The following is a 15507-nucleotide window of genomic DNA, read 5'->3' on the forward strand; positions in this document are numbered from 1 at the left end:
ATTTGGGATTTCTTCCCATGCTGGTAGCAGTATTATGTCTTGCAAAGGACTAAGTCAAACAAAGATTTAATGTGCTTTTTTCTGTATCCCTACTTTTTTTCATTTCCCTCTTTATTTTCCTCTTAATCTTCCTAACCAATCAGGCCAGGGGAGATAGAACTTCCTGAGGAATAATCCATATAAGAAATAAATGCTGGATTTAGCCTCTCCTCATATTGGGGACAAATGATAACACTGAACTAAGCGTGTGAGATGTATGATTTAGGATATGTTTAAGATGTCCAAATGGGCATTCCTTATAGTGGTCATTTGGGTCAGCTCTCTCTCCTCCACTCAGGTGATTGTCTCGTCATCCATGAACATATGATTCTCTTCCACCTCTTTATACTGAACAAGAGACCAAATAACATCTTCTTTTTTTTAAACAATGTTTTTATACCCTTCTCATTCATTACCATCACTCTAGGTTAGATAGTAATGATGATGATAACTGATAATAAAAATGATGGTTTTTATCACGATAGTTCCTTTATGGTTTCTTTGCTTCCCTCTCTCCATTCCCCTGTATTCTGTATACTGTACTAATCTTCCTGAAACATTAAAAACAATCTTACCATGTGCCACTAAAATTGTCACAGGACATCTAACGTCTGGAATATAAAATAAAAATTCCTTAGTATGCTATGTAAAGCCTTCAAATCAGGTCCAAATCAACCTTCCCAGTCTTATGTCCTGTAACTGACCTACATAAATCATTTACTCCAAAGTCACAACTTTTACAAAAACTGTTCACTCCAGGTATTATTAAACACACTCCCTCTAACATTCCTGGGCATGCATCTAACCTAATGAATTGAACATAATCACATGAAAAAGTAAAAGTAAATGTGGAGATATTTCTAAATCACACAGAATCTGGCCTTGATGTATTGTTCTTATGATTTTGACCAAGCAGTATCACAAGAAAACTGTGTCATATATTCATAAACAATTATGAAGGTAAGAATAATCATTGATTTTCAATTTCTAAGAGCAAATACGGACGGCTTTTCCATGAAGATAGGGACTTTTGCCTGTTTGTCATCTGGGGAATCCTCAACACCTGTAACACTGCCTGGCACCTAGTACAAAATAAATATTTTGAAAGCGAATAAAGCACAGTGGAGCAATAGAAAAAAATAGTTCACATACAGTCTTTGTTTTAATATTTATTGTTAGAAATAGATCTTCAATGCATATTTTGTGTTTATATAAATTCTACATTCTCTTAAAGGTTTTTTGTTTTAATTAAAGTTTTTTGGCCTCCAAGTAAACTTATTATCTATACATTTGATTTTAGACATTTTTAGATGTTAAAACTAAATTTGAGAAACCATGCGTATTGTATACCTTACTTAATAACCCAAAGAATTGTTTGCACTTTCAAAAACATTACAAAAAGGCAGAACTCAAGTTAAACAACCTATATGTTCTAAATTTTTCATTTCTAAATAAATACTTTAGTATCATATATTGCTTGCTGTATAATAAGTCAGATTGTCAGAGACGCTTCAGTAAACTATCTCTATTTTTAAATTATTTCTTAATCCACTTTCTCTCAGAAATGATCTTGCCAATATTAAACATTATGCCATATGCAGTATTATCTCAAAAGCTTAAATTAGAACCAGACTTATAGTTTTTAGACTATTTTAACCTTAAAATTATATACCTATATATATACACATGGTATGCTGCATATTAAATTTAACATTTCAAATAACTTAAATGTATTTAGCGAACACTCAGCCAAATACTTTCATGAAAAGATATTGTCCTTAGAATAAAAACTTAAATGAAAACATAGACACCAATGTCTAGACATAGTACTAAGCCTATGAAACTTGAAAGTCCAAGTCTGCTGTACTATTAAGAAAAAGAAGATTGACTTTTAACCTACTGAATTGTACAGATACAAAAGTGCTTAACATAACAAAATTACCAAAATAAAAACATTTTAGAGGTTATTTGGTTCTAGCAATATTAACTATTCTGTACTTTTGGATACTTTAACATTTGCATTTTAAATTTTATATAAATTTCCTCTTTTTAACAAGTTAAAAAAGCACACAAAAAAATAGTTCAAACTATAATCTGTTATTTTTCATCCTCGTTAGTTCATCACAAATAACTCAGCAAAACTATTCTTGAATACTCAGCTCTACTAAAATACAGCATTTGAATAGATCCCATCACTACCCATTGTTTGCTATACTGGACCCTAAAACAGGCTGCCGACAGATTGGACAAGTGCAATTCTCTGAGAGCCATCGGTCAATACAATGAATGTGAAATTCATGTGTGCAAGGTAATTGCCTGAGCTTGTTTCCAGTTACATAGTCACTGATACAAACACTACAGATTTTACCTAGTTCACTATCGATACTATTATGCTCATAGTTCCGGGTGGAAAGATTGTCAATCTGCTCTTTGGTTAAACCACGTATTCGATCATCATCCTCGCCTTCATTTAGTAAAAAAAAGTGAGCAAGGCGAAGAATAGGTAGTGTTCCAGTTTCAACTAAATTGTCTGAATTTCGCAACTGCCTGCCACCTCTGTGGTCACTGTTTTGGGTATGAGGCTGAGTGTTTTCATTTTCACCATGCATTTCAGTGCTGTCTTCTTGGGCCTGCCTGTCTCGAGAGGAACCTTCACTGTGCTGACTGTGGTTGTTAACTGTACCTAAGTTACTCAGTTCTGAGTACATCTCTGGTAAATGCTGACCATTTCTCTGAATCTCTGACTCTGATTCAGCCTCCATTAGAGAACTCAATTCTCCAAACCCAGTCATGATCTGCCTTAAAATTGACCGAAGAGCCACTGATGATGGCTCAACAAGCTCATTCTCAGAAACCCTACGAAGAGGAACTGTTATGGTACTAACATAGGTTCGAATACCTGAACGCTCTAAATGAGAAATAGTTCGGTGAAAGCCCCCACTATTGCTTTCAATAGTGACTGTATTTTCTTCTAGCCCTACTCTAGATCGAGTTCTATTTGCAATACTATCCCGATCTCTATTTTCTCCAGGACGAATCCTTCTCACTTGAAGGTCCAGAGTGATTGTTGGATGTCGTTGTACAGCAGTTGAGGATCTGCTGGGTTCTTCTCCTTCTTCTACTGTTATTCTTGACACAAGTCTTGAATTAGAGAATGGGGTATATGCAGTACCTCTGCGTTCTCTATCTTGCTCTAAAAAGACACGAGTTATACCTCTCCTCCTAACAGATCTTCTAATAGTTTGCTGTGAAGGTCTACTTTCCCTTTGGGAATTATGATACACAGTGCCACTCTGTCTCTCAATTGGTGAACGGCTTCGACTACTAAAAGTAGATCGTAATCTTATTGGCTCTAATCTTTGGTTTGTATTCCTCACTGTAACATTAGTTCTAGCCCCGTTTTCCCAAACATGGGCTGCTCCAAATCGTTGCCCCTCCCTTTGCCTGAGTTCACTACCACCTGATTGGTTTGTGTGACTACTGAAATTAGTGTGTGGAGCACTAGTTCTAGAAATGCCAGCTGCTCCCCCAGTTCCATTTCTTAACCTTCCTAATGTTGAGAAAGAGCCTTCCCCTGAATTCTGCCTCCTTGAACTGAGCCTAGTCCTTGGAATGTTGGCACTACTACCACTGAAATTCATTGAGGTTTGGCTTCTTGTTCGCCTAGCCACAGGACTAGTTGACCTTTGCTGCCTATTTCTAGTGTTATCTCTATTAGTATCTGAAAGTGGAATGCCTGTATAATCTTCTCCATGAATTTCAAATCCTCTATTCTCATGATTTATGTGGATTTCAAGACTAAATCGAAACTCTCCACTGTTTGGGTTTGTTCGACTCACAGCTCTCCAAGTTTGATTCCCATTTTGTCCACTTCGAGTTGCATTTCCTGTGCGCCGAAAGGTGTTCAACCATTCTAGCAGAGAATCTTCATTTGAATGTTCTCTAGGGACTTCTGAGTCTGGAAAGCAAATCAAATCACCTTAAGATCAACTCCTAAAATCTACCTTATTTTCTTTCTTTATTGGAATCTTGTAAGAAAAATGTTTGTACTAAATTAAAGAACATCTGTGAATTTTAATGAAAAAATGGCAAAAAACTAAAAGTATATACTACCAGAAGTATATTATAAAAATTAAACTACTTACGTAATTACAAAACTTTAAATAGCATTTATGCAAAGCTGTAGAGAAATCATTACTCCTGCTTTCTAAGTACCTATTATGGGCAAGATATTAAGCCGAGTGAGAAATATATCCACTACTAAAATTGTACATTTAAATTGCTTTATCAATACAGTAATATCAATAAAAGCAGCAAACTGTATGTAAAATTCATCCTGTATTTGTGGAATCTTTCTGGAAAAACCAACTGAATCAACATCTTTGCAACTAGGTATTTTTATAACCTTAGGAATTGTATCCTATTTCTCAGAAGCTGCCAAAAATGTACATATCAGGAAATCTGGTATTCTGAATATAATGTTAGAACCACATTACTGTATTTGGGAGACTGTAGGCAAATTACTTAAGTTTTCTATGGCTGTATCCTTGTCAATAAATTACAGATAGTGTCAATCTCATAGGGTTACCATGAGGATAAGACACTGTATACAAAACAATTAGCATAATATCTGGCACATAGGAAGTAGTCCATAAATGTTAGCTGTTATACACAATAAGATACATTTTCTATTAATTTAGAATACAAGATCCATGAAGACAAAAATTTTTGTACTGTTTTAGTCACTGTTAAATCCCCAGCCTTTACAACAGTATCTGCTACAAATCAGACTCTCAATTGATATTTTTCAATGAATCAATTTAGAAATAGATGTGTCCCAGATAAAAGTCTTTGACTATGATACTGCCACTGTGCCAAGCTCAGATTTTCCATTTATATACAGGGGAGTATACAAAGTGTAAAACCTCAGTGAAAAGCATTAGCACATTAACTATACAGACTTCAACTTTAAAGTTTGATCTACTCAAAAATAGCTATTAAATGAGATTGCTTTGGTTTCATTTCATTATGCAATCTCTCATAAAAAAATTTTTTAAATGTTGAAGTTACAGTTGTTAATCAGCTGCTGGTGCTGAGAAAATAAACAGCAACCATAGCTATATGCTAAAGATAATGAGCTATTTTACATTTGATGACTACATTTTCCATTAAAACATATTCAAAAGACCAGTATTAACAGTTGTATCAATATAGTACAATTTATAAATCTGAACACAAAGAATAAAATGTGTTAATATTCAATTTCTATTTTAGTTTGGAAGAAGGTATGAGTAAAGGGCAGGTAAACATCATTCTAAATGCTACTTCCTTCACTGATTAACTGGAATGTGGTGATCATGGTGTGTGTGAAAGAGTTTGCTAATTATATACTTAAATCTATCCTACTCTTCTTCCATTGTGAAAGTATAGTAAGTGGACAGCCTGGCAGTTGGGTGTGGCTATGTGACTGAGTTCTGATAAATGGCCTGGGAAAAGAAGTGATACATCTTGTTTTCAGGTTGGTGCCTGGACCTCCTTCCTGACAGCTAAAACCTAGATGTAGTTGTGACGTAGCTTGATTATGCATATGATACCCTGGAGCAGTGGTGTCCCATTAAACTTTCTGCAGTAATGAAGATGTTCTGTATTTGTGCTGTCCAATACAGAAGCCGCTAGCAACATGTGACTATTGAGCACCTGAATGTGGCTAGTATGAATGAGGAACTAAATTTTAAATTTTATTTAATTTTAATTAATTTAAATTAAACAGTCACATGTGGCTAGTAGCTACTACACTGGACAGCACAGTTGTAGCACCATTCTGCTAGCTGGGTGGGTCCCAGGAGGATTTCCTTTCCTGGACTATTAACATGAGAAAGAAATAAACTTCTATCTTGCTGAGCCATTGCATTTTGGGGTTTTTATACAGACTTTACTGTAACAAATACAATGACTTTGAAATAATATGTGAAACTACTACTAATAAATAGCTCTGGGGAGGGAAGAACTGGTAAGAGGGACATGAAAGTTGGCTTTTACTTTTAACCCTTTTATCTTTCTATTTAGTTTGAAATTTTTTTACAAGTACTTTGTTTTTTATAAGAACTTTTTATATTATGGATTAGTGTTTGCTCAATAAAATGACAAACAGACCAACAAAAACAGGTTTCCTCCTGACTCTCAGTCTTACATAAAAAAAAATTTTTTTTACTAGTTCACTTCTTATTTTTTCTGCCAATTTTTTTTTCTTTTTGAAGAGACAGTGTATTGCTCTGTTGCCCACGCTGGAATGCAATGGCACAATCATAGCTCACTGAAGCCTCAAACTCCTGGGCTCAAGGAATCCTCCCACCTCAGCCTTCCAAGTAGCTGGGATTATAGGCATGTACCACTGCACTTGGCATGAATATAAATTGTTAAAAGCTGAGTTACATCACTGTAAAGGAAGAAGTACGTACATTCTAAGATTAAAAAGAACTATGCTAGGAATTAACTGAAATGTATACTATTTCATATACATAAGGTTCCTGAAAGCAATATGTATAAGACATCTTTGTAGTCACTCCTCTGTCCTGTACTGCCTAACCATACAGCTTTGCATATAGTACTCACACAAATATCATCTGAATGAATATCACATTAAAACCAGAAAACATTAAAAACATATTGTACAAGATCCAGTAATTTCATTTCTATAATTGCTCCAATCAAGCCTATTCCTTATGGAATGGAGTTCACAGTACCTCTGTTGTTTGTTTCACTTCCCAAGTCAGGCTGAGATGCTAGTTGTTCCTTGACCCCAGCTAACCGCTGTTGTAATTCTTCTGATGTTATTTCTCCTAAAACAATGAAAAATTGCTCATTTAAGAATTTTAAATTGTCAGGTTTTATGAGAACTCACAAAAGACTAATTTTTAGCAACCTGTAGAAGACAGTGTCTTATTTTCATATGTTCTGTAAATCGAAGAGTTAAAAATATCCAACTGACACAAATGTACATCAGTCTGGTTGTGCTTCATTTATTGTTTTACTAAAATTTATTAAAATTTAATTTGAATAATTGGTACTTTCAGTTGATACACTTAGGAACCTATAAACTATAATTCTGTAGATTTTTGTCAGTTAAAAAGAAATTAAGGAGGAAGTATTTATAAAGAAAACTTCAATTCTTTACTTGAATTTTACCCCAATACTTCATTATATAGGTCATCAATATATAAACATACAATATATAACATACAAATTTCTGCTACTTCATTTGTAAAATGAATTTGTAAAAACTTTATGGAGCACTTTGGACTTTGGGGGGTTATTAATTCAGCTGAATAAATTGTAACATTCCAAATGAGTTAGAATTGGGTTTAAAATCATATTTTATTTATACAAATATTATTTAAGAGAAATAGGACTATATATGAGAATATTTAACACTATGATGTACATTAATCTGTTAGTCTGGCATCTGTGTAACAGTACTCCATGTCTAATATTCTCATCTACTTATAACACACAGAAGCCAGTTATTTTCTACTTTGTTATATTAAAAACTTCTTAAACTCACAAACACAATACACTATATTTTGGGAGAGGGAAGAAGGAAAAAAATATATAACTCTCCTTGTTTTGAAATCTGTCCATCTAATGATGAAAAACCCATCTCTTACCAGGGGTGCCTAAAAGATTATGGTCTCTCATTAACCGATAATCTTCATCATTGAGTTCATTAATAAACTGATAAAAAGCTTCTTCTCTGTGGAGACGCTCTTGCTGCCATCTTCTCTCATTTTCACGATGATTGTAGTCTTGAGTTTCTTCACCACCACCAACTGGTCTAGCTCTAGACTGATTCATACTGAGATTCCTGGCCTTCTGTTCAAACAATATATACAAAATCCAATGTGTTAAGTCATGGACTACATATGGCTTTGATTTTTTTTTTTGTTTGTTTGTTTTTGAAAGAGACAGGGTCTCACTACGTTGCCCAGGCTGTTCTCAAACTTGTGGGCCCTAGTGGATCATCCTGCCTCAGCCTCCTGGGTAGTTGGGGCTATAGGCACACACCACAACACCTGGCTCTTGTAATCTTAACTTATAGGTTTTTCTATTTTTAAATTTTGTCCCCTATTCAAATACTTTATTTTCAAAATCTTGCAGTGAGAAACTTACATATAAAATGAAAAACAACTTCTAGGAGATAGAACACAATTGGACCTACTTCTTTGCCTAAAGCTATCATTTAAATCAAACTGGATTTGGGTTCATCACATATTTCTCATACCTAAGTACCAAAGTGACTATCTCATTTTTTACCTCTTTGACTCTCTGGTAAAGTTGGTTTAAAAGTCCTCATTTATGTTCACGTAAATTTTAGGCCTGAATTACGCATGTTCTTTACTTAATAAGTAAAGGGCTATTGGGAAGGTATAATTTACATTTTTTCCAGCATGGTATTCTTTCCAAAAAAGGCTCATAAATGTAATATTAGCCCCCATTGCTCTTTGAGGTGAAAATAATTCAGCCTACTATATCTACTGAATGGACTTGGAGTTGATCCCTCCTTAAAGCCTACCAGGAAGACTTTGAAACCCAACAGGAAACAATATACCGTCCATGGCTCTTGAGGATTGTGAAAATGCATCAAAGCGCTTTGTCTCCCCATATTAAGCCTCATCCTTAAGCCTGGAATGGTTAGTCCCATGGGTTTCAGAGTGCCAGGGAAACTTCCCGACCTTGCCTAAGCAAAGGCTATTTTTGGATTATACTTAAATGTCATTCCTGAGATGCCTACTATTAAATTATAAGGAAATCAAGGGAGAAAATGGTTTGTCTCATAAATATTGTGGAATTTCTTAAACACACCTATTTAGTGACTTGTAATAGTGACTAAAGCAATGGTTAACAAACTCGCTTGAGGATATTTTTAAAATTCCAGATGCCCCAGATCTCGTCCCCAATCCCCGGTTAGAATATTCCAGGGTAGGGCCCAGGTCTATTGTTAAAAGGTAATGTGGGAGTTGTGCAGTTGAAATAAACTATTCCTCGACAATTTTTGGCATGTCACTAGGGATATGAGTAATATAGCACCTGACTCAATAGAGGCTGGAGGCGCAAATGGGTCGGCTGCCAGTGAAGCAACAGTTTCAACTCTGCCTCTCAAAATACACCAGGTGTTTAATAAGCAAGCTGCTTTAAATATAAAGTAAAATTAGCCTACAGGTTGAAACTGCTGCGGAGTAAGCAACTATCCAATTTTACGTTCATTCTAACATTACATTACACATTCAAGCATTTTTTTCCATAGTGGTTATTATGTCATTTTGAACGAATTATCTAGTAGCACTCTCCACTCAAATGCAAATTAATATTACTAAAAATTCAAGATTTCTTTCCATTTTCAGAATAATCAGGACCATAGTTAACAAAGCATATCTGGTAGGTACAGCAGTAATAATGACTTTTGTAATAAATACTTTAAAAAGTTGAAACATATCATAAAATCAAGTTACCCTAATATCATTCAAAACTTAAGAGCTTCTCTTCAAAGGTAATTTTCTTATTTAACTAACCATAATTAAATCAAAGTGAATACCTTATTTTCCTTTCAACATGCTTTTAATATATGCAATGGTATCCATCCTTCAACTGTGCCTTTTTTGAGAGCTGCCCATCTGAAGCAATAAAAGACAGCTGAATTATTCAATAAATTGTCTTTCTGAAGGCCGGGAACGGCTGGCAGTCTCCCAACTCTGCTGCAAAGACAAAGTAAATTCTCCAATGGATTTTGTTAGACGCTCACCTAGAAAATTAGCTCCCCATACAATTAGGTCATAAAAATCTCACGCAAGGCTCTTTTCTCCCACAACAAACTTAGGCCACTGCTCCTGGGATTACGCCTCCTCTCTCAAAGGCCTTCCTCCTCCCTATCCCAGTCCCACTCAGACGCTGCCAGGGTCAGGTGTCTCCAGTTTACTTCTAAACCTTCACTTTTTGCCACTCCCACCCTCCGTCCCGCTACTGGTTCCCTTCCTGGCCGTTGCGACGGAAGCTCGCGCCGGGGGACGGTCGTCACTACAATTAAACTGGGCTCAGGGGCCCGACCAACCTCTTTCCAACCGAGCCTCAAGTAACGCTTCCCTTAGCGACCTAGATTCCCGCAGGGAAGCAGGTGACAGACGGCGTCTCTGAACCAATCACCAGCTAGGGGAGCGCATAAGGAGAGCAGCTAACCAATTGGAGAAGAGGTGGGTGGCCCGAAGGCTGACCTGCTTTCGTCGGCGTCTCCAGGAAGTAGTGGTGGGACTCGGGGCTTTCCCTCGCGTCCGCCTAGTGCCCTGAGAAGTCTGCGGCAGGCGGCTGTCCTCGAGGGGCCAGAGGCTGTGGCTGGGAGACGGGAGAGGCTTGCCTCCGGAGGCCGCTGCGCCCGCTAATCGTCCACTGAGCAGAGAAGCTGGAAGCCTGGGGTGGTCCTGCTGGAGGGCATGTTAACGGAGGAGGAACGGCAGGCCCCAGCCCTTTTTCCCCGAAGGCCGGTTCGATAGCCCACGGCCAGGCTGCCCCCTCCGCGGAGGGAGACGCTCCACGCCGGTCGGGAGCTCGACAGTGCGGCTGGAAACTGCGTCCGGCGGGATCCCGGGTGCCTGCGTTCCGCGTTCCGCCCTCTCAGCGCCGCGGTCACAGGGCTTCTTCGAATCCAAATACCGGGTCGCCCAGCGCTCGGGGCAGCCGCTTATTCGCACAGACACAGCCTGCTTTCCACGCTTGAAAAGTGCCAGCGCCTACTCTGCGCTTTGGTGTCGCCTGTTTGCCGGCCCGGCTACAGAATGCACCCAACGGTCTGTTTATCTGTCTTTACTGTCCGGGTGTAACGTACTAATCGGCCAGGCCGTTTCCCTTACTGGTCATTGGGACCTGGAAATTACAAACCTTAATAAATTCTAAAGTGCTTATATTTGTGTTTTTTTCACTTTCCCGCGAGGAAAGCAGTTTGAAACTCCCAACATTTCTCTCTCTGGTTTCATTTCTGAGATGTGACGCTTATCAAACTCACTTCACCATTACTTAAGATCCTGACTAGCTCTCTGCCCAGCCTGATATGGGGCCCTTTGCTGACATCCAAACATCCAGGTGACTTAATCGCTGGACAGTGCTCGCACTGCTGTTATTTGTCATTCCTTTGTTCGTCCTTTCATTCATTCCTGTATTAACCTTTGAGGAACTGCTATATCCTCATCATTATGCTGGTCACGCGGGTTACAAATAAGACGCAGTCCTTAGCATCGGTGAGCCACCAGTGTAGTAGGGGTATATTGACAGGTTTGTAAAAATCAGCATATTGATATAGATACTAAAATGAAAACATAGAAATAACACAACCTATAAGGCCCTTCAAGATCTTCTCTGCTACATAACTTTAAAGACTGATGTCTTAGTACATTGTAACTACCTGAAGTTCCTCAAGATATGGAAACTCCTAAGCAACCCCTAACCCCACTTTTACCTGACTAATTTCCTCTATCTCCCAGGACTCAGTTCAGATCTCATCTTTAAAGAATTATTCCTGATACCTCTAAGTGACACCTCACTCTCCAATCCAGTATCCACACATAAAACTAGGCAGATGTCCCTTTTGGAGACTCCCACACTCCTTTGGTAACATTAAAAGGATTCTCTGTATATGGTGAACTATGTACTTGTCATGTTTAAGAGATTTTGGCTTCATAGTATGACAGCCTTAAAATTTTAAGTGCAAAATTGAGTAGTTGATCTAGACTTCTAAGTTTAAGTTGAAATCAAATTTATTGATAACATCAGAACAGCTAAGAGAAATTGAAGCTCACCATATGAAGTTTTATTAATATTAATTTAAAAATTATTTAAGGATTCAGGAAGGAGTTAAATTCAATATTTGAATTTATCTTATGAACAAGATGAAATATAAAATTGATAAATACAGTTTAAAATGTTTGAAGATGGCTAAATAAGTATGTGAATGAGACTGAAAGTTCATGAAAAGCTAATTCCAAATGACTGTTAAAGTTTACTATATTTATCACTAGAATAATAGTATAAATTATTCTATATTTACTATAAAGTAAATTTAAAAGCCTAAGATATAACTAGGGCATTGAATTTGGAGCTAATAAATTGAATATTAACTGTTTAAGGCAAATATTTTTTAAAAATATTTTCTTCATTTCCTCATCTTTTTAACAGCTTGAGAGAATCTACATACCATAAAATTCACCAATTTAAAGTATACAATCCAGTGGTTTTTAGTATATTGACAGAGTTGTACAGCCATCACAACCATCTAACTTTAGAACTTTTTCATTACCCCAAAAAGAAACCCTGCACCCATTAGCAACCACCCCCATTCCTACCCCACCATACCCTCACCCCCTGGTAATCACTAATATACTTTCTGTCTCTATGGATTTACCTATTCTGAGCAGTTCAAGCAAATGGAATTCTACACTACATGGTCTTTTGTGTCTAGTTTCTTTCACTTAGCAGAATGTTTTCAAGGGTCATCATGTTGTAGCATGTCTCAGTACTTCATTTCTCAAAAGAAACTTCTGAATAGTCCTTTTATGCATACAAAAACCACCCTTGAGGACACTCCTGATAACCAGGGTCTTAATTAGGCCAGAGTCAATCTTGGGTAGGGTTGTCTAGAAACAGAACTGGAGACAAGGATTCTTGTTCAAGTGTTTTATTAAGGAAGTGCACTCTGGGGAAGGAGAGTGAGGGAGCAAGATTGGCCAGGAAGCCAAGGGAACAAGAATGAGCCTCTGCTGATCCCATAACATTCACCACCAAGTGTAGGCCAAGAAGCCAGCTCTTTGTACCACTATGCCCCTCCACCACTCAGTGAGATCTGCAGGGGCAAAAGGGCAGCAGAGCCTCCTAGGTGAGGTGGCTCCTGTTTTAGCCAAGGAAAATTCTCTAGAGAAAGAGGCAGCTGGAATTCCTATTGAACACTCAGAGCAGCTAGAATATATTTGGGCAGGGCACAAAAAAGCATTAACTATAGTGCATCTACTCTTTGTATATTGCTTAGGCCATTAAGTTTAGTCTATCTGAACAGTTTCTCAAGAATTCTTATTAGTCACAATTTCTCAGAAATTTTTACAAGAGGAGGGTATTGGGACAAACTACCGTCCCTGCTGCTGTAGCTGGTCCCAAGGCCATAACTGATACTCATTATCTCCCTCCTCCACTGCCCTTTCTAGAATCCCCTACACCTCAGCTAGCACTTCTGCTGGTGTAGGTAGTTTGACTGATGGATTGAACCAGGCACTCAGCCCTGAGGGGTCGAAGACCCTGGTTATCATGCTCTTACCAGGCTGTGGTTGCTGTACTTATCCATTTACAGTTACAACTGGGCACTGGAATACGGAGAAATGCCCCCAGTGGATCTCCCAGGTATGCTGTACATTACTCTCTGTCCTCATTGTGTAGCAGCAGCCTTCATCTCCTTCTGATGGTTTTCTTGTTGATCTTCTGGCATTAGAAGCCTGCAGTCACCAGAGAGCAGCCATGGTTTTAAGTTTAGTGGGTCTCCTACTGTGTCCTCTGATGGAAGCATCCCACCTCTGAGTATCAGGACCTCTAGGCTAGTAGAGCCTAAAGTTGCAGGGACAGGAAACAAATTCTCCAAATACATCACTGGGAGTGATAGTGGGCAGAGCACTCCTGCTTTTATCCCTCAGTCTCTGTACTTAGACATTTTATCTTCTGGGCACAGAGCACCATATAATGACCATTGGTTAAGGAGTATATTGCATGCTGATGGATAACGCTCTACCCTCACAAGGTGTTATTTCCAAGATGGAGTTTCAGCTATGCCTTCAATAGACCATTGCTCCACTCTATCAATTTGATAGCTTCCAAGTGGTGTGGTATGTGGCATGGCCAATGAATCCTATGGTCAAGTGCTTACCACCACACCTTCTTGCTGGAAAGTGAATCCCTTGGTCTGAGGCAGTGTTATGTGAGATCCTGTGTCAGAATATCAGACATTCTATGAGTCCTTCCTTGGACAGTGGTGCTGGCTGAAGCACTGTGGGCAGGAAAGGCAAACCCATACTCAGAATATATGTCAAATCCAGTCATGATGAAATATTACTCTTTCCAGGTTGGAAGGGCCCAATGTAACCAACTTGCCACCCAGTGACTGTTCAGCCTCCTTGAGAGCTCAGTGTTAGTCTCTGCTATTGACAGGTCAGACATTAAGTAGAGGCAGCAGCTATCTAAGCTTTGGAGAGAGTGCAAGCTGCTGGGCCTATGCATAGCCTTCATCTCTGCCACCATGGCTACTCCAAACATCAGCCTGTTGTGCAAGAACTGGGGGGTGGGAAGGAGGATTAGACATACGCTGCCTGACACTTGCTGGCCTAGCCACTCTGTCTATGCAGTTGCCTGTTCTGCAGTGGAAACTCTCTAATGGGCATTATGTTCTATAAAAGCTCCTCATACTATGTGCCCCATCCCATAGGTCAATCCACCTGCCTAATTGCCGGTCTTTCCCAATCTTTCTTTTTCCAGACCCCTGACCCATAAGCTAAGCTAACATGTGTCACTTACTGTCCATGGATATACCCTTATCTTGGCCACTTCTGTCTCTAAACAAAATTGATGACTAAATGTATTGCCTGAAGCTCTGCCAACTGGGAGGATTTCCCTTCTCCAACCTCTTTTAGAACTGAGTGGGGCAAAAGTACACAGCAGATATTTTCAGTTTACATTCATTCCAAGCTGACCCATCCATGATCCAAGCTTGGATTTTTATTACCATCTTTGTCAACTGGTCATGGGGAACACCCCCAACCCCAAGGCCATGGCTATGAGTTGAGGGAGAGGCACAACAGTGGTGGATGACATAGGGGTCTCAGCCACCTGTTTGTACAGCTCACTTGTGCTCTCTGGAACTACTTGAACTTAACTGCAGACCTATTGGATTCCTTACAGTGAATTGCTGCTGCACCTGCCTGACCTTATGACACAGTGAGTCTGATCCAATTTATGATCACTTGGTGTCTCATGTCACTTGGTGTCCCATGGGTAGACGCTTACTTTCCAACATGGCCCAGTATCATAACAGGAGCTGTTTTTCAAATGATGTGGAGTTCTTTGCAGCAGATGGCATGGCCATGCTCCAAGACCCTGGGGTCTGTCTGTGACTCACCTATTGGGGCTTGCCAGAAGCACCACATGGCATCTTTCTCTACAACAGATACCTCTAGTACCATGGGATCTGCTGGGTCACATGGCCCAAGTGGCAGGGCTGCTCATACCACAGAATGTACCTACTACAGAGCCCTTTATTGCCCTTGGCCTCACTAAAAGCTAACAGCTTTCCAGGTCACCTGATAAATATATTGTCAAATACAGTGAATATTCTGTCTCCAAAACACAAAGAGGCCTACCAAGCATTCTGATTTTTTTTTTTTTTTTTTAGTGGTAGGA

At 38.7% G+C, this 15507-nt stretch overlaps 1 protein-coding gene across 7 annotated transcripts; it reads right to left on the minus strand.

The window, feature by feature from the left end:
* Positions 1-1193: 1193 nt before the first annotated feature.
* RNF6 (ring finger protein 6) lies at positions 1194-10638 on the minus strand. 7 transcript variants are annotated; one of them, XM_045567595.1, is made up of 5 exons: positions 10302-10638; positions 9629-9785; positions 7704-7908; positions 6783-6878; positions 1194-3997 (listed from the first exon to the last, which is right to left on the minus strand). In XM_045567595.1, the coding sequence occupies exons 3-5, from the start codon at positions 7888-7890 to the stop codon at positions 2235-2237; spliced, it is 2046 nt and encodes a 681-aa protein (XP_045423551.1). In that variant the 5' UTR covers positions 7891-7908; positions 9629-9785; positions 10302-10638; the 3' UTR covers positions 1194-2234. The 7 variants fall into 7 exon arrangements, with proteins under 7 accessions (XP_045423551.1, XP_045423549.1, XP_045423552.1 ...); XM_045567593.1 differs by having other exon boundaries at positions 9629-9788; XM_045567596.1 differs by having other exon boundaries at positions 9629-9707; positions 10267-10638.
* Between the last annotated feature and the right edge of the window lie 4869 nt (positions 10639-15507).

Source organism: Lemur catta, chromosome 13, assembly GCF_020740605.2.
Source record: "Lemur catta isolate mLemCat1 chromosome 13, mLemCat1.pri, whole genome shotgun sequence".
Classification (NCBI taxonomy): Eukaryota; Metazoa; Chordata; class Mammalia; order Primates; family Lemuridae; genus Lemur; species Lemur catta.

Bases quoted from the DNA above. Each gene is read 5' to 3' on its own strand.
- RNF6 (XM_045567595.1), bottom strand. From the start codon at position 7,890: ATGAATCAGTCTAGAGCTAGACCAGTTGGTGGTGGTGAAGAAACTCAA. The intron at 6,879-7,703 runs GTAAGAGATGGG...TCATTGTTTTAG, and splicing joins TAATCTTTTAGGCACCCCTG to GAGAAATAACATCAGAAGAA. The intron at 3,998-6,782 runs GTACTGTGAACT...TTTGCTTTCCAG, and splicing joins AAGTGAAACAAACAACAGAG to ACTCAGAAGTCCCTAGAGAA.